The sequence below is a fragment of the Bufo gargarizans genome, chromosome 1 (genome assembly GCF_014858855.1).
Source record: "Bufo gargarizans isolate SCDJY-AF-19 chromosome 1, ASM1485885v1, whole genome shotgun sequence".
NCBI classification, from domain to species: Eukaryota; Metazoa; Chordata; class Amphibia; order Anura; family Bufonidae; genus Bufo; species Bufo gargarizans.
Window position 1 is genome coordinate 288,946,636 of NC_058080.1, and position 24,885 is coordinate 288,971,520.

General features: G+C 45.1%; 1 protein-coding gene across 1 annotated transcript in view; it reads left to right on the plus strand.

Annotated features, from left to right (window-relative positions):
• The first annotated feature begins 1,355 nt into the window (after positions 1-1,355).
• The window catches only part of GSR (glutathione-disulfide reductase), a 41,355-nt gene continuing 17,825 nt past the window's right edge, over positions 1,356-24,885 (plus strand). The window contains exons 1-4 of the mRNA XM_044304503.1: positions 1,356-1,796; positions 4,333-4,359; positions 7,850-7,938; positions 11,908-11,977. Of these exons, the coding sequence (XP_044160438.1) occupies positions 1,383-1,796; positions 4,333-4,359; positions 7,850-7,938; positions 11,908-11,977 (600 nt within the window). The 5' untranslated portion in view covers positions 1,356-1,382. The remainder of the gene's footprint in view (positions 1,797-4,332; positions 4,360-7,849; positions 7,939-11,907; positions 11,978-24,885) is intronic.

Here is a 24,885-nt window from a genome sequence, read left to right on the forward strand (position 1 = left end):
ACTGTCTATTTAGTCCTTGAATCTGCAGTCATGTGATTGCTGTTGCCTGGGAACCGCTTGCTCTTCAAGTCACATGTCCGCTCTCTCTATACCTTGCGAAAAGTCTATACCGGAAGTGACGCGGCCGCACAGGAATCAGCTGGAGGGGGGGTTGTGCGTGGCGCTGCACAAATCCACTGGCTTAGCAAAGAATCATTGCAGCGCCGCGATAGAAGTACTTTGTGCACCGCGTGTGCGCAATTAGGGGTCTAGAGATTTTGCAGCGCAAAATGTTGCATCAGATCTCTTTACCTCTGAGTGCGCACGCGCGCACAAATCATCAGATCAAATCAGGATGAACTGATCATTTGTGCGCGCGTGCGCACTCAGGGGTAGGGAGATCTGATGCAACATTTTGCGCTGCAAAATCTCTATACCCCTAAGTGCGCACGCGCGGTGCACAAAGTACTTCTATCTCCGCGCTACAACAATTCTTTCCTAAACCAGTGGATGTGAGCTTACGCAGCGCCACGCACACCCTCCTCCAGCTGATTCCTGTGCGGCCGCATCACATCCGGTATAGATTTTTCACAAGGTATAGAGATCTGGCAGAACACCGGTGTTCCGTTAGATTTCCCTACCCTTATCACTTCCGGCCGCACCGGACATGACATGAGGTGTGCCGCGCAGGCGCACAACGACAGGGTAGGGAAATTTCATAGCAGAGTTAGCTGGACACCGGCCGACACTGCGCATGCGCCGGGAGCCTCACCAGTGGTTAGGGTAGGGAAAAATTACGGGCCAGTGCGTAGGTGCGGTGATCGGATGGATGTTCTCAGCTGGACACCGGCCGACACTGCGCATGCGCTGGGAGCCTCACCAGCGGTTAGGATAGGGAAAAAGCACTGGCCTGTAATTTTATGTAAGTTATTATTCATACACCTGGGGATTGTTGTAATCAGGTAATCCATATGTTTAATCTGCCATCAATTAGGGTATATGGCAATACTTCTATAATTATATGGAAATCATGACATAGCAATTTGTATACACAGGAGACTTGTCTGGTCATTTTCTATATTGTAATTATGTATTTGAATAGATTTATGGATTATTTATGGATTAAATATTCCTCTTGATTGGTAAGGGTGTATATATATATATATATATATATATATATATATATATATATATATATATATGTGTGTGTGGAGCACCATTGTACATGTGTCACTGCTTGAGAAAGGTCCGTCGCTATCTGGTGAATAAACACTGTTCTTTATTTTCTAGGTAGATTATAGTTCTATAATAGATAGATGCCCACATGCCCGGTGTAAGTACAGGAGCTGGCAGCAGTCACGGTGACTAAGCAGTGCCCGGCCTCCGCCCATTACTTCCGCGTTATGGCATTCATACACCGGAGCAGAGTCCTGAGGACATCGCTCGTGCTGTGCACACGGTCCCGGGGGAGCAGCCAGCCTGTCCCCGGTCACAGCAGCGCCCTGCTCCCGCCATTACAAACCAGTCTGTGTCCTGTCCGCGGAGGCTCCTTCCTCCTGTCACCACACTCCAGAGGGCTCCCTGTACCCAGGCTGAGCCGGGCCAGCTTCACCATGTCCGGGCCCCACAACACTCCTGAGGGCGCGGTAGATGCGCAGGAAGCGGCTCCTGTGTGCGGGGCTCACCGGCGGCCACACTGCTCGTTCGACTATCTGGTTATCGGCGGAGGGTCCGGGGGGCTGGGCAGTGCCCGCAGGGCGGCCGAGCTGGGAGCCAGGGCAGCCGTGGTGGAGAGCAACAAGCTGGGAGGCACCTGTGTGAGTATCTGCACTGCAGCCTCCTCACTATACACTGCAGCCTCCTCTCTGCGCACTGCAGTCTCATCTCTCCTCACTGCAGCCTCCTCACTATACACTGCAGCCTCCTCTCTGCGCACTGCAGTCTCATCTCTGCGCACTGCAGTCTCATCTCTGCGCACTGCAGCCTCCTCACTGTACACTGCAGCCTCCTCACTGTACACTGCAGCCTCCTCACTGTACACTGCAACCTCCTCACTGTACACTGCAGCCTCCTCACTGTACACTACAGACTCCTCACTGTACACTGTGGCCTTCACACTGTACACTGTGGCCTCCTCACTTCACACTGCCCCATGTACACTGCAGCCTCCTCACTACACTGCAGCCTCCTCTCTACACACTGCAGCCTCCTCACTGTACACTGCAGCCTTCACACTGCAGCCTCCTCACTGTACACTGCAGCCTTCTCACTGTACACTGCAGCCTTCACACTGCACACTACAGCCTTCTCACTATACACTTCCCCATGTACACTGCAGCCTCCTCACTGTACACTGCAGCCTCCTCACTGTACACTGCCCCATGTACACTGCAGCCTCCTTACTGTACACTGCAGCCTCCTTACTGTACACTGCAGCCTCCTTACTGTACACTGCAGCCTCCTCTCTACACACTGCAGCCTCCTCTCTACACACTGCAGCCTTCTCACTGTACACTTGAGCCTCCTCTCTACACACTGCAGCCTCCTCACTACACTGGAGCCTCCTCACTGTACTGTGCTTCCTGACTATACACTGCAGCATCCTCGCTGTACACTGCTCTTTGTACACTGCAGCCTTTTCACTATATTGTGCTCCTCACTATACACTGCGCCCTGTACACTGCAGCTTTCTTATTGTCCCCTGCCCCCTGTAAACTACACCCTCCTCACCATCCACTGGACAATCCTCATAAGGCTGTATCCTGCTTACTGTCCACCCTATGCTGCCCCTTTAAGTCTATAGAACAAAACATACAATGCAACAGCTCTCTGCGAACCAAATAAAGTACAAAAATGAATTATATTGCTTATGCTATGCTAATAAATTAGAGATGCTTGGCAAATCATTTTGTACAAAATATTTGAACCCGTCTGCTGCACGTCAAGGCGATCTCTGTAAGACGGGAACCTAACCCCTTTGTCTATACTACGGCCATACATCCTGTATTCTGCACCCGCCTCATGCTGGAATGCACCCCCTAAGGGTTCACTCAGACAGTGGTAATGTGATCTATATAAGCCAAGTCTCCAGTGACAGTGAGCCGGCAGGGTACCAGTGTTCTGGATTAACTTCCAATGAATGTACTTGTCCTTCAGACATCCATTGGTAGAGACTATGCAGTGTATAGGTGACAAGCAAGGAGTGATGCAGTGTAAAGGCGGTGCCACAGACAGTGACTAACTAGTTAAACTCTTGCAGTTTCCATGTTGACTGTTTCCACAGTAAACCTGTCTTGACTATTACATAAGGATTAGGAAATTGAGAAATGAAGGTCCGGCTCGTGATATCCTAAAGTGCCGATGTGTGTTTCTTAGGCCTCGTCACATTTCTTTGTCTGTCTTTTGCCCTCTATGTGTCACCCGTATTCCACCGACACAGCTCTACTGTAAATTAATTTCCAGAGTATCTCCTACCAGTGGTCTGTGAAGAGCGGATGCTATCCGGGTTTTCGCGGACCCATAGACTCCTTAGTAGACGGCACTTCACTGTGATGTCCTACGCCCGGAGACAATCTGTCATTACGTTGGCCAATAAACAGGGGCAGCGGTAGGGCTCCATTACATAGTCTGATATTCCTATGGTTTCACTTGCCTTGCCCTCTACTTTATATGCCCTCTACTAAAGCTCATGTTGGGTTTTGCTTTGATCTCCATGTAGATGGTTTCCTTGCAGTTATTCAGTAGCCGACCCTCAAACACTTTTGGGCAGCCACTCCTCGTCGCCGGACCTGTGGAGGGAAGCACTACTTAGCTGCTCCCCGACGCTTGATTCCAGCTCCTTCAGTCCTACTTGTCAACTTCTGGAATGGACTAGGGTCACATGTGCCACTGCAGCCAAAGACTGGCAGCAGAGGTGTCGTATCCTCCAAACGGCATGTGACCCAGTTGCTGCAGCAGCACACGTGACCCCAGCTCTTTCTGGAAGTTGACCAACGGGGATCAGACTGCGGTGAACTTATGGAGCAGATAAGTCTGGGGAGAGGGGGCTGCCCAAAAGTGTTTGACAGCTGGACGACCCCTTTACGGCTCAATGTTGTAAAGGTCTGAATGTGGTCACTCAGAAATCCAACAAGACAAGGTCCTAAAACCTTCAATACCATTAGTTGCAATTTTAGCAGTGCGACGTTCCGATCTTACTACAAGTCGCCATGTAGCCCTCGCCTCAGAGACGGTAAAATACCAGCAAGATATTGTTAGTCTAGTGTCCCATGAGGGATACCTTCCCTGATACTGTAGTGTCTGCGGATCCAAGTACAACCTCTCTTATGTATCTTTTACTCTAATCTCTTCCAGGTCAATGTTGGATGCGTCCCGAAAAAGGTGAGTAACCTAAATGTAGCTTGACACTAATTCTCATTGTGCCGCCATGTAACAAATGCAGTGATGAGGGCTATACTAACACCATACCAACTAGCTTCATACTTCATTCCTTTGTTTAAAGAGGGACTAAACTTTTTTACACTTTTCTTTTAAACTGTTCTAAATAGCCCAAAAATCATTTTAGTATTATACTGTATTCATTATTTATGCAGTTTTCTATATTAAAGGGGTTGTCCGGGTTCAGAGCTGAACCCGGACAAACCTCTATTTTCACCCAGACAGCCCCCCTGACTTGGGCATCGGGCAGTTCATGCTCCGATGTTTACAATAACATACTGCCGGGCAGAGGCTTCCGCCCGGCAGTGTGTTCAGTGACGTCAGCGGCTCTGATGGGCGTGCTTTAGCGCTGCCCTAGCCATTTTACTGGCTAGAGCAGCGCTATAGCCCGCCCATCAGTGCCGGTGACGTCACCAGGCTCCCTGAGTTGCCGGAAGAAGAGGCTTCAGCGCTCCTGCAAGGGACCCGGTACGTCACTGAGTCTAAGAAAACTTCACTTCCGGAGAACAATTTCCTGTAAGAAAACGGTGCTTCAGAAACATGTGGAATAGGTAGGACATGGATGTATGTTATATGTATGTCTGTCTTGTACTAATGGAACAAAGTCCTCAATCCTGGACAACCCCTTTAAAAAAGGACCCAAAGTCCTAGATTTTACCTTCTCTTAATTCATCATTCTGGTACAGCGCCGGTTTGTCAGAGGCGTACGGATTTCTGGCTGCACAGGACAGAGGACAGATCGCCTGCCTGTGGTCCCCCTCACGCTGTAGTTTAAAAGAAAACGGTATAAAAAGTTTAGTTATTCTATAAAGGGTTCTGTCATCAGATAGGTCACAATAAAACCATCTCACCTGAGACGTGCCCTTGACGGTTGATCATCATGGTCTTGGTCCAGTCTTCCTAGGTGCCCACATTCTTGAGAACCTTGGTGTTTTATAATGCAGATGAGCCGCGAGGGCGTTGTTGATGTACACCATCGCTCCCAAAGGCTCTGCACGCTGCCCTTCATGGCAGGGCCAGGAAGTGTAGACGTGCTCACGCCTCCACCCTTGTACAGGGCGTGTACCGCCTTGTCAGTCAGCAGTGGGGGCGCTGCATGAAGGGAGCGGAGCCTCTGTGAGCAACGTTGTGCAGTGGCACTGTCCTAGTACACTGCAGCCTCCTCATTTGCATATTGTCAAACATCCATTTTCTCAAGAATGCGGGTACGTAGGAAGATGGGATTAAGATCATGATGTTTAACACACGTCTCAGGTGAGATGGTTTTATTGCAACACGTCTGACGGAACCCCTTTAAGGGATCGGAACGGACCACACAAAGTTAAAAAAAAGTAGGCTGTATCTCATTTTCGTTCCACAAAAAAACAAATATGTGAAAAACGGCTAGCATTGGTGTGCATTCTGTATTTTCTCACTCTCATCTCCAAGAATGGACCTGTGGTCAGTGTTCCCTCTAAGCTGCGCGGGTGGGCGGCCGCGCAGCAATTATTGTGACCCCGCTCACCATTTTATAATGCCCGCTCACTCAGCCTAGTTCGCTAACGCTGCTGGCAAAATGCCAGCTCTTGTCGTCACTCGTCAGACTTATGTGCGTGACGGCGCCGACGTCCTCCTCGTAGTCTTGTGCGGCTCAGCACAGCGGGGCGCCGCCTACATAACGTCAGTCGTCACTGTGTTCTTTAACGTCAGACGTCACACACACACCGCTGTTCGCGCACTTATTGGCGCTGCAGGATTCGTGGGAGAAGGAAGGGAACTCTGAGGAGCGTGGCCACAGAGTTCGCTGAGGTAGTGGCCGTGTCTGGTCTGAAAGAAATTGAAAGACTGTGCTGGGCTGGCGGCGCTGCTGTTGCTGTGGGCTGTGGCAGGGCCGGGGGTGAAAAGGGGAGAAAAATACGTTATAAAAAAGTCTGATAAATACCAGTGTGAATGAAGGACTGTTAAAAGGGGTTAATAACTACTGAAGGCCCTTCACAGTAGTTATTAACCCCTTTAAGCAGTCCCCCAGTCACAGTATTTATTAACCACTTCAGCAGTCCCCCATTCACAGTATTTATTAACCACTTCAGCAGTCCCCCATTCACAGTATTTATTAACCACTTCAGCAGTCCCCCATTCACAGTATTTATTAACCCCTTTCACTAGTCCCCTCTTTAGTGAAGGGGGGACTGCTGAAGGGGTTAATAAATACTGTGAATGGGGGACTGCTGAAGTGGTTAATAAATACTGTGACTGGGGGACTGCTTAAAGGGGTTAATAACTACTGTGAAGGGCCTTCAGTAGTTATTAACCCCTTTTAACAGTCCTTCATTCACACTGGTATTTATCAGACTTTTTTATAACGTATTTTTCTCCCCTTTTCACCCCCGGCCCTGCCACAGCCCACAGCAACAGCAGCGCCGCCAGCCCAGCACAGTCTTTCTTTTTTCCCCCTTTAGGTGTTTAGGTGTTAGAGCAATCTAATTAAAGTTCTATTTTAACACCTAAAGAGAAAGGAAAAAAATAAAACCTACTGTTTCTCTAGATGACCTTATGTTGATAGTAGTGTTAATAGAGTCTCAATGATTTGTAAAAATAGTGTAGCTGCTTTTATAGACCCTTGAGACTCTATTACCACTACTATCAACATAAGGTCATCTAGAGAAACAGCAGCTTTTTTAAATTATTTTTTTTCCTTTTAGGTGTTTAGGTATTAGAGCAATAAAATGAAAGTTATGTTTTAACATAAGGGTCAGAAACTGGGTTTTGTTTAGCCTCTTGGTTATTAGTTTTTCTATGTAAGTTCTCTGGATCAAAGATTTTTTTTTTTCCCTGTATGGTTTTTATATGGAGAGCAATGTCCAGTGATCACAGAGAGGACTATACTGTATATTGTACGGGATGGTGCAGGGGTTATACTGTATTGTATGGGATGGCGCTAAGGTTTGTATGCTCTTTGAAGTGACAATTATCTTAGGTTTTCCTATCGCCCACCTCTGATGGCGCTGTGCCCAGCTCTGAGCCGACCCCGCTCAGCAGCTGCCAAGGCTTAGAGGGAACACTGCCTGTGGTGAGATTCTTGTATTGGGCAGATTTATGAATATGGATCAGTGTGCTATCCATGCCTAGCTGGCATAGCACATACCTTAGATAGCTCTCTGCCAAACACTTGTTGTCCTGGCAGCTTTTTCTTCCAACCCCCGTGTCTCCTTCTTCGAGCAGAAGGCCGTAGCAAAGAGCGGCTATTGCTCCTTCATGTATTACAATGTCGGTTGTTGTAGGGGAAATATATGGTCTTCTTCTGGATGGTGTCACATGGCGATCAGCAGGCCATCTTCTATGCAGTGCTCAGTGTACTATGCTTTAGGTGATTTGCTAGCTACATATAGTCTGTGTTGCTCCTTATTGCTTCATTTTTCTTTTCTCGATAGTAACATTGTTATGTTTTCTCCAGATTATGTGGAATGCAGCCATTCATTCTGAATATATACATGATCATGAAGATTATGGATTTCAAACATCTGATGTGAAATTTACTTGGAAGTAAGTAAAACATGTTTCCGTGAGGCCGAAACCAGCAGTTTTCTTTATTTTTATAAAAAAATACTGTACTTGTGAAATCCATCGTACATACAGTAAAAGTGGATGTGTTATGCCCTTAACGGGTTTCTGTCACCTGAAAAATGGGTATTAAGCTGGCTGACATTAGCGATGTGCTAATGTCTGCTGAACATAACTGTATTAGTGCCATCTCGCGTCCTGCTGTTGTTATTGAGAAAAACTAACTGTCTAAAAGTCCCTCTCTGGCCATCCACAGCTGTGTAAACAGCGCTGTGCCACAGCCACCCTGTCAATGGGAATCAAAATGGTGGCGGTCACATGGTTTACTCATGTAACCGCTTCCTTAGCCATCCATGGCTGCATCCTCTTCTGCCCAGGAACTGGACTGATTTAACTATTGTTCAGAATACATCCTATCCAGGACGGCTAAAGCTATGTTCACATCGGCGTTTTAAATTCTGGCATTCTGTTTTCCGCCCAGCCGTGTGTTATTGAAAGCTGCCTGGGTGAAAATAAGGGTATGTCCGGGTTCAGCTCTGAACCCGGACAACCCCTTTAATTCCATATAGCTTCCTTCGTAGTTTTCATGCCTTCAATATGAATCTAAAATGTAGAAAAAAAAAACATGGAATGAAAAGGAGTTGACTGGTTCTATACAGGATGAGGAAAAAGTCAGCACACACCCTTTTAACTGGTGTAATTTGTAGAAAATGACTTCCACTGTGTTAAAGTATTAATTGGGAGGGGAGGCTGCATTTTAAAATGTGCTGTATTGAATATAGCTCCATTCACCATTTCAGGTGAGCCATATTGAACCATTTCAGGTGAGCTAATATGGCTCACCTGAAATGGTGAATCCTACAGTACTGTGAAGAAGTACCTGTTGCAGTTCTACAGCGTGTTCATGAAAACTAAACGTTAAACCATGTGCATCTGGCAGAATGGTTGACACATCAAACGCGTCATGTAAACCATTTTAGGAAACTTCCACCTCTCCTAAATCCTAAATAGGTAAAAGCTGAGTAAATTGTAGCCAAGACAAATATATTACATGACCCCCTTCCCATTGGAAAAACCTGAGCTGAATTCAATGCCAGCCATAATATTTAATCCCCCAGATAATGCAGTCTCCCTCCAAATTGATACTTTCACACATTGGAAGTCCATGTTCTACAAATTGCACTTTTAAAATGGTGTGTCCAGCCTTTTGCAATACCCTGTATATAAGATGAACATAATTGGTATTGCTATGTTTGCAACAACAAAGTCTATTAAAATATCCATTATTTAACCTGCGCAGTGAATGTCATAAATTAAAGAAATCCTCAGTGCCAAATTGAATAAAAAAATGATCAAAACTTGTATCAATCCCAAAATTTTATTAATAAAATCTATAAAAATATTTTTTAAAATAGTAAAACATAACAAATACCATCTACATTTGGCATCTCCATAATCATACTGACTCACAGAAGAAAGGTAAAATGTCATTACAGTGCAGTAAACACCATAAAAAGGAAACCCTAAAAACTATGGTGGAATTGCTTTGTTTTTTGTTTTCATGGTCACCTCAAAAATATTTTTAAAAGTTGTACCTCATGTACCCAAAAATGGTGTCCTTAAAAAAAAAATTTGTACGGTTTTTGAAATGCAGAGATCAGAAAGTGAAAAAAATATAAGCTGAGCCTTAAAGGGGTTCTTTACCTTTTTTCTTACTGATGATCTATCCTTTGAATAGGTCACCAGCATCTGAGTGGCAGGAGTCCGACCCCCAGGACCACCAGCGATCAGCTGTTTGAGAAGGCAGCAGCACTCGCAGTAGTGCTGTGGCCTTCTCGTTGCTTTCCGCAGACCAGTGACGTCACAACTGTCACATCGCCTCGGTGCAGCTCAGCCCAATTCACTGATGTCACTGGCCTGTGGGAAGCAGTGAGAAGGCTGGGGCGCTACTGCAAGTGCCACTGCCTTCTCAAACAGCTGGTTGGCGGGGGTCCTAGATGTTGGACCCCCCTCTGTGCCGATGACCTATCCAGACGGTAGATCATCAGTAAGAAGGTAAAGAACCCCTTTCAGTGCCAAACTAGGTTGTGCCTTCAAAGGGTTAAAGGGGTTTTGTCACTTCAGCAAATGGCATTTATCATGTAGAGAAAGTCATACAAGGCACAGTGCACCTGCAGGCTAGAAAAAAGGGATGAGAGAAGGGAGGAGGTCAGGACGAATGGTTGGAATCATTTCAGGAGTCCAAGGTATAAAGAGAAAAAGCAGATACAAAAAGGAAACACTAAGTAATTATAGAGGGTCTCCATCATCCAAGTACCAGACTGTAGAGCAGAAGGGTTCTCATATTCTATTTTCAACATGAGCAGAAAAAAGTTGAATGATAAGTCTTAGGGTCCATTCACACATCCGTGTGTGTTTTGCGGATCCGCAAAACACGGACAGCGGCAATGTGCGTTCCGCATTTTGCGGACCGCACATTGCTGGCACTAATAGAATATGCCTATTCTTGTCTGCTATTGCGGCCAAGAATAGGACATGTTCTATTTTTTTTTCGGAATTGCGGACCCGGAAGTGTGGCCCCTCAGAAATGGATTGGTCCGCAATTCCGTTAAGCAAAATGCGGAGCGGAATCGCGGATGTGTGAATGGAGCCTTAAAAGAAGTCTGAAAAGTCTTCTTCTTTCAATGAAGCACCTACCCAGTCCATTCAAAAAAGGATGGTCCATTTGTTTGCAAAAATAGGCAGAGTGTTGGAACATCTGGGCCCAACGAAATCTGTAGGGTGGTTATCAGAGCAGCGGCAAAATACAAAAGATTAGTTATTTGTATGTTCAGAGGACAGGGATGTCAGTGTCCAAAAAGAGTCCAGCCAGGTGTTATTGAAAGGACAGAGTGTTGGAGAGTGTTGGGGAGTGGTCCTTGACACTTATCTGATGCTTCTAAGCCTCTTTCAGTGAGCATTGAATAAGTAAGGCCTCCTGCACACGATCGTATGGCTTTTTCAGTGTTTTGCGGTCCGTTTTTCACGGATCCGTTGTTCCGTTTTTTGTTTCCGTTCCGTTTTTCCGTATGGCATATACAGTAATTACTTAGAAAAATTAGGCTGGGCAGAAAAATTTCAATAGATGGTTCCGCAAAAACGGAACGGATACGGAAGACATATGGATGCATTTCCGTATGTGTTCCGTTTTTTTTTTGCGGACCCATTGACTTGAATAAATCCACGGAATGTGATTTGCGGGCAATAATAGGACATGTTCTATCTTTTGACAGGAACGGAAAAACAGAAACCGAATGCATACAGAGTACATTATGATTTTTTTGCAAAACCACTGAAATGAATGGTTCCGTATACGGACCGTATGCGGAATGCAAAAAACAGCCAGTAAACGGAAAAAAAAAAAACTGTCGTGTACAGGAGGCCTAAGACTGCCCTTCCATCCTTCCTGTGACAAATGTATATGTTGTGTGCGTCAATGGGTTCTGCATTTTGTACGTTAAACCAGAAACTGTTAAAGGGGTAATCTGGTGGTTATACATTTTTATTTATTTTTTTACAAAAGGTTCAGAATACATTTAAAAAAATGATCAAAATAAAGGAAGCAATACTTGTCTCATCGATCTCCTATCATTCCTGATCGCCTCGCAGATTTCCATTTTCAGCCTTTCATAAAAATATTTGATCTGCTGGATCACGGCTTTAACCCATATTCCTGATTCCATTGCTGGGTTGCATAAGTGTAGGAGACAATCATCGGTATTTGCCACCAGCACTTCCAAAGCTTAGTGGATACCTATTTCACAGGAGCATGACTTGCCAGCATTGCCCAGTCTTTCTGCTTACGAAAAGATTTTCCTTTTTATTCTACTTTCATTTTCATCATACATTTGCAGGACTTTGGTTAAAAAAACGTATCTAATATAAACCAATGACGTTTTCTGCTCCTCCCAGAATTATAAAAGACAAAAGAGATGCATACGTGAGTCGCCTCAATGACATCTATCAAAACAACCTCAATAAGGTATTTGTATTACATGTTACAACAGTTCAGTGTGTAGGCCTGTCACCATGTCAATACCAATGGAGTTAAAGTGAAGATTCATTTTTGTTGACTTAAAGGGGTACTCCAGGATATTTCTGGAACCCTGCCGATCAGCTGTTTCACAGTTAAACGGCTGAACTACTCAGCTCCATCCATTTCGCAGTGGTTGGAGCTTGTAACTGCATTGTTGCATCTATTCACTGCAGTGAGAGCAGCATTGCGGTCACCAGCTCCGTCCACTGCTGTATAGGTCCAGCAATGACTTCTGAAACAGCTGATCGGCGGGGTGTCAGATCCCTGCCAATCTCAGATTCATGGCCTATCCTAAGAATAGGTCATCGATATTAAAATCCTGGAATACCCCTTTAATGGGATTTTCCAGTAAATATCCTTTAACCCCTTAAGGACCCACGCAATACATGTACAGCGCTGGTAGACGTGACTTAAGGACCAGCGCCGTACATGCATGGCGGGCTGATCCGGCAGGTGCAGGAGCTGCACCCGCCCGATCAGCAGCACAGACCCAGCAGTCACTGACAGCCGGACCCCTGCTGCATACGCAGCCCTTGTCAAAGTCAAAGCTGACCACGGCATGCAGAGGGTACGGGTGCCCTCCGCTTCTCCATCGGGTCCCTGCGCTGCAGTGGTGGGGACCCGATGACTTCCATAGGCATCGGAGCTTGCCTTCTACAGAAGCCTGTGAGATCCAGCCCTTAGGCTAGGTCTCACAGGCAGGCTGTCAGCATAAAAGCTGACATGCAATGTATTACAATACAGGTTGTATTGCAATGCATTGCAGAGGGGATCCGACCCCAGAAGTTGAAATCCCAGAGTGGGGCAAAAATAAAAAGTAAAATTTTTTTTTTTTTTTAAATAAGTGTTTTTCTTAGTTTCAACCCCTCAGGTGAACACCATAAAAAAATAAAAACGGTTGAAAAAAAGCCATTTTTTGTCACCTTACATCACAAAAGTATAATAGCAAGCGATCAAAAAGTCATACTTTTTCAAAATTTTTGGTATAAATATTTTTTTTTATATTTTGACTCAAATTTACCACTGTCATGAAGTACAATATGCGATGAGAAAACAATCTCAGAATGGCCTGAATAAGTAAAGTTATCACCACATAAAGTGACACTGGTCAGATTTGCAAAAAAATGGCCTGGTCCTTAACCCCTTAAGGACCAGGCTCATTTTCACCTTAAGGACCAGGCCATTTTTTGCAAATCTGACCAGTGTCACTTTAAGTGCTGATAACTTTAAAACACTTTGACTTATCCAGGCCATTCTGAGATTGTTTTTTCGTCACATATTGTACTTCATGACACTGGTAAAATAAAATCAAAAGAATTAATTTTTTTGCATAATAAAATACCTAATTTACCAAAAATTTAGAAAAATTAGCAAATTTCAAAGTTTCAGTTTCTCTACTTCTGTAATACATAGTAATACCCCCAAAAATTGTGATGACTTAACATTCCCCATATGTCTACTTCATGTTTGAATTATTTTGGGAATGATATATTTTGATAGATATTTTTTGGGGATGTTATAAGGCTTAGAAGTTTAAAAGCAAATCTTGAAATTTTTCAGAAATTTACAAAAACACAATTTTTAGGGACCACTACAGCTCTGAAGTCACTTTGCGAGGCTTACATAATAGAAACCGCCCAAAAATGACCCCATTCTATAAACTACACCCCTCAAGGTATTCAAAACTGATTTTACAAACTTTGTTAACCCTTTAGGTGTTGCACAAGATTTAATGGAAAATAGAGATACAATTTCAAAATTTCACTTTTTTGGCAGATTTTCCATTTTAATATTTTTTTTCCAGTTACAAAGCAAGGGTTAACATAGTAACATAGTACATAAGGCCAAAAAAAGACATTTGTCCATCCAGTTCGGCCTGTCATCCTGCAAGTTGATCCAGAGGAAGGCAAAAAAAATAAATGTGAGGTAGAAGCCAATTTTCCTCACTTTAGGGGAATAAAAATTCCTTCCCGACTCCAATCAGGCAATCAGAATAAATCCCTGGATCAACGATCTCTCTCTAGTAGCTATAGCCTGTAATATTATTACGCTCCAGAAATACATCCAGGCCCCTCTTGAATTCCTTTATTGTACTCACCATCACCACCTCCTCAGGCAGAGAGTTCCATAGTCTCACTGCTCTTACTGTAAAGAATCCTCTTCTATGTTTGTGTACAAACCTTCTTTCCTCCAGACGCAGAGGATGTCCCCTTGTCACAGTCACCGTCCTGGGAATGAATAGATGACGGGATAGATCTCTGTACTGACCCCTGATATATTTATACATATTAATTAGATCTCCTCTCAGTCGTCTTTTTTCTAAAGTGAATAACCCTAATTTTGATCATCTTTCAGGGTACTGTAGTTGCCCCATTCCAGTTATTACTTTAGTTGCCCTCCTCTGGACCCTCTCCAGCTCTGCTATGTCTGCTTTGTTCACTGGAGCCCAGAACTGTACACAGTACTCCATGTGTGGTCTGACTAATGATTTGTAAAGTGGTAGGACTATGTTCTCCTCACGGGCATCTATGCCCCTTTTGATGCAACCCATTATCTTATTGGCCTTGGCAGCAGCTGCCTGACACTGTTTTTTGCAGCTTAGTTTGCTGTTTATTAAAATTCCTAGATCTTTTTCCATGTCAGTGTTACTGAGTGTTTTACCATTTAGTATGTACGGGTGACTTGCATTATTCCTTCCCATGTGCATAACTTTACATTTGTCAGTGTTAAACCTCATCTGCCACTTATCTGCCCAAGCCTCCAATCTATCCAGATCGCTCTGTAGTAGTATACTGTCCTCATCAGTGTTAATTACTTTACACAGTTTAGGCTACTTTCACACTAGCGTTCGGGTTTCCGTTCGTGAGCTCCGTTTGAAGGAGCTCACGAGCGGACCCGAACGCAGCCGTCCAGCCCTGATGCAGTCTGAATGGAGGCGGATCCGCTCAGACTGCATCAGTCTGGCGGCGTTCAGCCTCCGCTCCGCTCGCCTCCGCACGGACAGGCGGACAGCTGAACGCTGCTTGCAGCGTTCGGGTGTCCGCATGGCCGTTCGGAGGCGTGCGGATCCGTGCGGATCCGTCCAGACTTTCAATGTAAGTCAATGGGGACGGATCCGTTTGAAGATGCCACAATGTGGCTCAATCTTCAAGCGGATCCGTCCCCCATTGACTTTACATTGAAAGTCTGGACGGATCCGTCCCAGGCTATTTTCACACTTAGCTGTTCTATGCTAAAAATAATGCAGACGGATCCGTACTGAACGGAGCCTCCGTCTGCATTATTATGGGCGGATCCGTTCAGAACGGATCCGCCCGAACGCTAGTGTGAAAGTAGCCTTAGTGTCATCTGCGAAAATTGATATTTTGCTATGCAAGCCTTCTACAAGATCATTCATAAATATATTGAAGAGAATAGGGCCCAATACTGACCCCTGAGGTACTCCACTAGTGACAGTGACCCAATCTGAGTATTTACCATTAATAACCACCCTCTGTTTTCTATCATTGAGCCAGTTACTTACCCACATACAGACGTTTTCTCCCAGTCCGAGCATTCTCATTTTATATACTAACCTTTTATGTGGTACAGTGTCAAATGCTTTGGAGAAGTCCAGATACACGACATCCATTGATTCGCCGCTGTCAAGTCTAGAACTTACCTCCTCATAGAAACTGATTAAATTAGTTTGGCATGACCGATCCCTCACGAAGCCATGCTGATATGGCGTTATTTGCTTATTTCCGTTAAGATGCTCTAACATAGCATCTCTCAGAAAACCTTCAAACAGTTTACCCACAACAGATGTTAAACTTACCGGCCTATAGTTTCCAGGCTCTGTTTTTGGCCCCTTTTTGAATATTGGCACCACATATGCCATGCGCCAATCCTGTGGGACATTCCCTGTCAATATAGAATCTGCAAATATCAGAAATAAGGGTCTGGCTATGACATTACTTAATTCCCTTAGGATACGAGGGTGTATGCCATCCGACAGTCAAACAAAACAGCCAAACAAAACTCATTATTTATGGCCCTGATTCTGTAGTTTACAGAAACACCCCATATGTGGTCGTAAACTGCTGTACGGGCACACGGCAGGGCGCAGAAGGAAAGGAATGCCATACGGTTTTTGGAAGGCAGATTTTGCTGGACTGTTTTTTTTACACCATGTCCCATTTGATGCACCCCTAGAGTGGAAACTCCAAAAAAGTGACCCCATTTTAGAAAGTACGGAATAGGGTGGCAGTATTGTTGGTACTAGTTTAGGGTACATATGATTTTTGGTTGCTCTATATTCCACTTTTTGTGCGGCAAGGTAACAAGAAATAGCTTTTTTGGCACGTTTTTTTTTTTTTTTTTTTGTTATTTACAACATTCATCTGACAGGTTAGATCCTGTGGTAATTTTATAGAGCAGGTTGTCACGGACGCGGCGATACCTAATATGTATACAATTTTTTTTATTTATGTAAGTTTTATACAATAACTTCATTTTTAAAACCCAAAAATTGTTTAGTGTCTCCATAGTCTAAGAGCCATAGTTTTTTCAGTTTTTGGGCGATTATCTTGAGTAGGGTCTCATTTTTTGCGGGATGAGATGACGGTTTGATTGCTACTATTTTGACGTACGGACCGCTGTATGGAAAGGGTTAAACGGCTGACATCGCATCAACGATGTCAGCCGTTTATGCCAGGGTGCCAGCAATGTGCTGGCACCCTGGTATAACCCACTAGACGCCAACGATTATTCAAGGGGAGGCGGGCGGGGGATCGCCTCCCGCAACGCCCCCACCGCCTGCGACACCCCCCCCCTGCACCACCCGCCGCCATCAAATCGTGCAGGGGGGGGGGTGCAAAATCTTGATTTTAGGCACTCTGAAGTTTCTGATCCCCGCGGTCCCTGATCAGAAACTGCAAAAAGCACGGCAAACCGCAGGTTCCCCCCCCCCCTGGCGTTGTGACAGGATGCCGGCTGAATGATTTCAGCCGGCATCCTGTTCAGATTAACCCCTGGGGCGCCGGAATGCCGATTTTAAAGTTAGGACGTACCGGTACGTCCTTGGTCCTTAAGGACTCGGGGAAATGGGGCGTACCGGTGCGTCCTATGTCCTTAAGGGGTTAAAGAGGACCTTTTTACCTTGAAAAACATTGTGAACGAAGTATGCTGCCATGGAGAGCGGCACCCGGGGATCTCACTGCACTTACTATTATCCCCGGGCGCCGCTCCGTTCTCCCGTTATGCCCTCTGGTATGTTCACTCTCTAAGTTATAGTAGGCGGTGTCTGCCCTTGTCCTGTGGGCGTCTCCTTCTTCTAGGCTGCAGCGCTGGCCAATCGCAGCGCACAGCTCACAGCCTGGGAGAAAAAAAACTCCCAGGCTGTGAGCTGTGCGTTGCGATTGGCCAGCGCTGCAGCCTAGGAGAAGGAGGCACCCACAGGACAAGGGCAGACACCGCCTACTATAACTTAGAGAGTGGGCATAACGGGAGAACGGAGCGGCACTCGGGGATAATAGTAAGTGCAGTGAGATCCCTGAGCACCGCTCTCCATGGCAGCATACTTCGTTCACAATGTTTTTTAACCACCTCCGGACCGCCTAACGCACATGTGCGTTCCGGAGGTGGCAGGCTGGCGCACAGTCACGCATATACGCGTCATCTCGCGAGACGCGAGATTTCCTGTGAACGCGTGCACACAGGCGCGCGCGCTCACAGGAACGGAAGGTAAGCGAGTGGATCTCCAGCATGCCAGCGGCGATCGTTCGCTGGCAGGCTGGAGATCCGAATTTTTTAACCCCTAACAGGTATATTAGACGCTGTTTTCATAACAGTGTCTAATATACGTCCTACCTGGTCCTCTGGTGGTCCCTTTTGTTAGGATCGACCACCAGAGGACTCAGGTAGGTCAGTACAGTCGCACCAAACACCACACTACACTACACTCCCCCCCCCCCCCCCATCACTTATTAACCCCTTATAAACCCCTGATCACCCATGATCACCCCATATAAACTCCCTGATCACCCCCCTGTCATTGATCACCGCCCTGTCATTGATCACCCCCCTGTCAGGCTCCGTTCAGACGTCCGTATGATTTTTACGGATCCACGGATACATGGATCGGATCCGCAAAACGCATACGGACGTCTAAATGGAGCCTTACAGGGGGGTGATCAATGACAGGCGGGTGATCACCCATATACACTCCCTGATCACCCCCCTGTAAGGCTCCATTCAGACGTCCGCATGTGTTTTGTGGATCCGATCCATGTATCCATGGATCCGTAAAAAATCATGCGGATGTCTGAATGGAGCCTTACAGGGGGGGTGATCAGTGACAGGGGGGTGATCACCCTGATCACCCCCTGTCATTGATAACCCCCCTGTAAGGCTCCATTCAGACGTCCGCATGTCTTTTGTGGATCCGATCCATGTATCCATGGATCCGTAAAAAATCATGCGGATGTCTGAATGGAGCCTTACAGGGGGGGTGATCAGTGACAGGGGGGTGATCACCCTGATCACCCCCTGTCATTGATAACCCCCCTGTAAGGCTCCATTCAGACGTCCGCATGTCTTTTGTGGATCCGATCCATGTATCCATGGATCCGTAAAAAATCATGCGGATGTCTGAATGGAGCCTTACAGGGGGGGTGATCAGTGACAGGGGGGTGATCACCCTGATCACCCCCTGTCATTGATAACCCCCCTGTAAGGCTCCATTCAGACGTCCGCATGTCTTTTGTGGATCCGATCCATGTATCCATGGATCCGTAAAAAATCATGCGGATGTCTGAATGGAGCCTTACAGGGGGGGTGATCAGTGACAGGGGGGTGATCACCCTGATCACCCCCTGTCATTGATAACCCCCCTGTAAGGCTCCATTCAGACGTCCGCATGTCTTTTGTGGATCCGATCCATGTATCCATGGATCCGTAAAAAATCATGCGGATGTCTGAATGGAGCCTTACAGGGGGGGTGATCAGTGACAGGGGGGTGATCACCCTGATCACCCCCTGTCATTGATAACCCCCCTGTAAGGCTCCATTCAGACGTCCGCATGTCTTTTGTGGATCCGATCCATGTATCCATGGATCCGTAAAAAATCATGCGGATGTCTGAATGGAGCCTTACAGGGGGGGGATCAGTGACAGGGGGGTGATCACCCTGATCACCCCCTGTCATTGATAACCCCCCTGTAAGGCTCCATTCAGACGTCCGCATGTGTTTTGCGGATCCGATCCATGGATCCGTAAAAATTATACGGACGTCTGAATGGAGCCTTACCAGGGGCGTGATCAATGACAGGGGGGTGATCCGGGAGTCTATATGGGTGATTACCCCCCTGTCATTGATCACCCCCCCCTGTAAGGCTCCATTCAGACATTTTTTTTGGCACAAGTTAGCGGAAATTTTTTGTTTGTTTTTGTTTTTGTTTTTTCTTACTAAGTCTCATATTCTACTAATTTGTGTCAAAAAATAAAATCTCACATGAACTCACCATACCCCTCACGGAATCCAAATGCGTAAACATTTTTAGACATTTATATTCCAGACTTCTTCTCACGCTTTAGGGCCCCTAAAAAGACAGGGCAGTATAAATACCCCACATGTGACCCCATTTCGGAAAGAAGACACCCCAAGGTATTCCGTGAGGGGCATATTGAGTCCATGAAAGATTGAAATTTTTGTCCTAAGTTAGCGGAAAGTGAGACTTTGTGAGAAAAAAACCAAAAAAATCAATTTCCGCTAACTTATGCAAAAAATAAAAAATTTCTAGGAACTCGCCAGGCCCCTCATTGAATACCTTGGGGTGTCTTCTTTCCAAAGTGGGGTCACATGTGGGGTATTTATACTGCCCTGGCTTTTTAGGGGCCCGAAAGTGTGAGAAGAAGTCTGGGATCCAAATATCTAAAAATGCCCTCCTAAAAGGAATTTGGGCCCCTTTGCGCATCTAGGCTGCAAAAAAGTGTGACACATCTGGTATCGCCGTACTCAGGAGAAGTTGTGGAATGTGTTTTGGGGTGTCATTTTACATATACCCATGCTGGGTGAGAAAAATATCTTGGTCAAATGCCAACTTTGTATAAAAAAATAGGAAAAGTTGTCTTTTGCCAAGATATTTCTCTCACCCAGCATGGTTATATGTCAAATAGCACCCCAAAACACATTCCCCAACTTCTCCTGAGTACGGCGATACCACATGTGTGACACTTTTTTGCAGCCAAGGTGGGCAAAGGGGCACATATTCCAAAGTGCACCTTTCGGATTTCACCGGCCATTTTTTACAGATTTTGATTGCAAGGTACTTCTTACACATTTGGGCCCCTAAATTGCCAGGGCAGTATAACTACGCCACAAGTGACCCCATTTTGGAAAGAAGACACCCCAAGGTATTCCGTGAGGGGCACGGCGAGTTCCTAGAATTTTTTATTTTTTGTCACAAGTTAGCGGAAAATGATGATTTTTCTTTTTTTTTCTTTTTTCCTTACAAAGTCTCATATTCCACTAACTTGCGAGAAAAAAAAAATTCTAGGAACTCGCCATGCCCCTCACAGAATACCTTGGGGTGTCTTCTTTCCAAAATGGGGTCACTTGTGGCGTAGTTATACTGCCCTGGCAATTTAGGGGCCCAAATGTGTGAGAAGAACTTTGCAATCAAAATGTGTAAAAAATGACCGGTGAAATCCAAAAGGTGCACTTTGGAATATGTGCCCCTTTGCCCACCTTGGCAGCAAAAAAGTGTCACACATCTGGTATCGCCATACTCAGGAGAAGTTGGGGAATGTGTTTTGGGGTGTCATTTTACATATACCCATGCTGGGTGAGAAAAATATCTTGGTCAAATGCCAACTTTGTATAAAAAAATGGGAAAAGTTGTCTTTTGCCAAGATATTTCTCTCATCCAGCATGGGTATATGTAAAATGACACCCCAAAACACATTCCCCAACTTCTCCTGAGTACGGCGATACCAGATGTGTGACACTTTTTTGCTGCCAAGGTGGGCAAAGGGGCACATATTCCAAAGTGCACCTTTCAGATTTTGCAGGCCATTTTTTACAGATTTTGATTGCAAAGTACTTCTCACACATTTGGGCCCCTAAATTGCCAGGGCAGTATAACTACGCCACAAGTGACCCCATTTTGGAAAGAAGACACCCCAAGGTATTCCGTGAGGGGCATGGCGAGTTCCTAGAATTTTTTATTTTTTGTCGCAAGTTAGTGGAATATGAGACTTTGTAAGGAAAAAAGAGAAAAAAAAAATCATCATTTTCCGCTAACTTGTGACAAAAAATAAAAAGTTCTATGAACTCACTATGCCCATCAGCGAATACCTTAGGGTGTCTACTTTCCGAAATGGGGTCATTTGTGGGGGTTTTCTACTGTTTGGGCATTGTAGAACCTCAGGAATCATGACAGGTGCTCAGAAAGTCAGAGCTGTTTCAAAAAGCGGAAATTCACATTTTTGTACCATAGTTTGTAAATGCTATAACTTTTACCCAAACCATTTTTTTTTGCCCAAACATTTTTTTTTTATCAAAGACATGTAGAACAATAAATTTGGCGAAAAATTTATATATGGATGTCGTTTTTTTTGCAAAATTTTACAGCTGAAAGTGAAAAATGTCATTTTTTTGCCAAAAAATCGTTACATTTTGATTAATAACAAAAAAAGTTAAAATGTCAGCAGCAATAAAATACCACCAAATGAAAGCTCCATTAGTGAGAAGAAAAGGAGGTAAAATTCATTTTGGTGGTAAGTTGCATGACCGAGCGATAAACGGTGAAAGGAGTGTAGTGCCGAAGTGTAAAAAGTGCTCTGGTCATGAAGGGGGTTTCACCTAGCGGGGCTGAAGTGGTTAAGGTGAAAAATGGCAAGGTCCTGAAGGGGTTAAAATAATAATTTCAGAAGGTAGCTGTAATATAGCAATAGCTTTATTTTACCTTTTTATTGCTCCTATCTTCCGTTATGGGTAGTGGTCACCATAACTATGTCCATGCAACTCTTTTATATCCTGTGATGAGGAGTTATAAACTAGCTGGGTGTTAGGGGCGGTGCTGGAGCTGTGGCAGAGAGAGAAGTGCATCATGGGTTTGGTTAGATACAGCAACAGGAAGTGCTACATACAGGATGTGAATTTTTTTTTAAATTTGTTTATATGGTGAAAACAGGCCAGGAGAGTCTAAATGGAAAAACAAAAAGCAGATGTATATGAAATGAGCAACCCATTAAGGCTGGCCATACCCATAAGACAGCTGACGGCTATCTCTCCTGACCGTTCCTTTCACATGTATGCTGGGCTCGGTCGAGTGTGCATGAGAAAACTGCTCCCAGACGAAGAACAAAACAATCAGACATGTTGAAATCCAACTGCCTGATCCTTCTCATCCAACATCTGCAATCAGAAGGAGAGTCTAGAGGCCCCCCATACATATTAAATGGTCAGCCGGTTTTGCCAAAATTGGCGGGATCTCCCGACATTTATCTGATGTGTATGACCAGCCATGTGGCATAATTATTAATGACTGTGTAAGAGAAATCTCTGAGCAGTGCAGAAGGGTTTTTATCTCTCTAAAGCTTGTTTGTACTGGAATTATATTTTGTGCAAAAATCACACATTGCATCAATATGATGTTCTCACATGTATCCATGAAATATCCAAAGACTCGATTTCTCCTTTAAAAAGGTTCTGTCTGGTTGGTAGGGCTCATCATGCCGATTACAACAATACATTTCTTTTGTCTGTATGATAAACAGCTGTCTGGCCCTGTCTATCAAAGTGTAAAGGGTGCGGCAGTTGCAGAGAGAGCAGAGCCTCTAGTTGTGATGACAACTCCCCTATTGCTCCTAGAGGCTTATTTACATATATTAAATCATACTTTTTCTCAGCAATGTGGACACATATTAACATAAGACCAACACAGATGCCTTCAGCTGCCAAGTGCACATGTAAGGCTACTTTCACACTAGCGTTCGTCGGTCCGCTCGTGAGTTCCGTTTGAAGGGGCTCACGAGCGGACCCGAACGCCTCCGTCCAGCCCTGATGCAGTCTGAATGGATGCGGATCCGCTCAGACTGCATCAGTCTGGCGGCGTTCAGCCTCCGCACGGACAGGCGGACAGCTGAACGCTGCTTGCAGCGTTCGGGTGTCCGCCTGGCCGTGCGGAGGCGTGCGGATCCGTTCAGACTTACAATGTAAGTCAATGGGAACGGATCCGCTTGAAGATGTCACCATATGCTCAATCTTCAAGCGGATCCGTCCCCCATTGACTTTACATTGAAAGTCTGAACGGATCCGCTCAGGCTACTTGCGCACTTGCGAATTTTTTTAAAGTTATTAATGCAGACGGATCCGTACTGAACGGAGCCACCGTCTGCATTAATGTGATCGGATCCGTTCAGAACGGATCCGATCAAGCGCAAGTGTGAAAGTAGCCTCACAGATGAGCCAGTTTCATAGGTACAAATCTGCTGACAGATGCCTTTTAGATTAAAGGAGTTATCCCATGACTAATGTAAAAAATGAAAATCAGAGATCATATAGTACATAACAAAGCTAGAACCAGCCCTGTACCTCACATGGATCCAGAGATCTCCCCATTCATTGCTCTGCTAAATAGGCTTTGACTTGATTTGGTTTGTACCATGTCTGGTTTTGCAAATGTAATCTGTATACCAATGCAATTATGCTGGATTATGTACGTTGTCCATTGTCGCATTGGTCTGACACCTGTAGATGTACTATGGTATTTTACATTACTGTGTTTTGTATTATAGTGTAATGTGGATCAGATTACTGAAAATGTTCACTATAAGTGATCAATAAAAATGATTTGATTTAAAAAATAGTAAGTGCTGCTATTATCACAACAAGCTCATTAAATAGGATAATCATCCATGGCTATAGCATGTAAAATAAAAGAGGTCCCAAACTACCTCTGGAGGCAACAGCAGCACAAAATTTGATTCTGAGCTCCATGAATTTGGAGGCCCAATAACTTCGTCCTATGCACAAAGCCAAGTGCTGGAGCATTGGACCCTGGAACAATGGAAACGCATTACCTGGAGTGATAAGTCATGTCACCATTTGTCAGCCTGACAAATTACATTGCATTTTGGCTATACATTGGTACTATGTATAACAGTAAACATTTTGTTTTAGGTGGAAAGCACAGGGTGAATGGGGGCCTATTGCTACATGTGGCGTCCATGCTGGGAGCTTTTTGTGCACATTCGCCATACGTATTCACTGACTGCAGTGCAATGTTGGGTGTTAAGGCTGCCATAGACATTTAATAGCTGTCGGCTGAATGATTGTCCGGCCAACAGCTACCTCTCTTGACTCCCTCCCAACTTTCCCATACACGTACAGCCAAATGTGTAGTATTTAAATGAGAGAAAGCCGCCATCAGACACTTCTGGTGGCGGCTTATCTCCCAGGATAACAAAAGGACCAGGTGAAAATACTAACTTCGCCCGATCCTTCCGTCCCCTGACATCATCTGTCATGGGGAATCAGGAGCTCCCCAGACACCTTAATCTGTCGGCTGAACCCGCCATTCTCTGTGGGTTTGGCCGGCAATATACTAATGTGTGGGGATCTTAAGGCAGGAATTATTGGCCATCTTGCTAAGGGCTCGTTCACACGAACGATTTTTGCGTTCCGTATACGGGACGTTTTTTTAGTTCAGTATACGGTCCGTATACGGAACCATTCATTTTAATTGTTCCGAAAAAAACCCTGAATGTACTCCGTGTGCATTCCGTTTCCATATTCCCGTTTTTCCGTTCCGTTCAAAGATAGAACATGTCCTATTATTGCCCGCAAATCAAGTTCCATGGCTCCATTC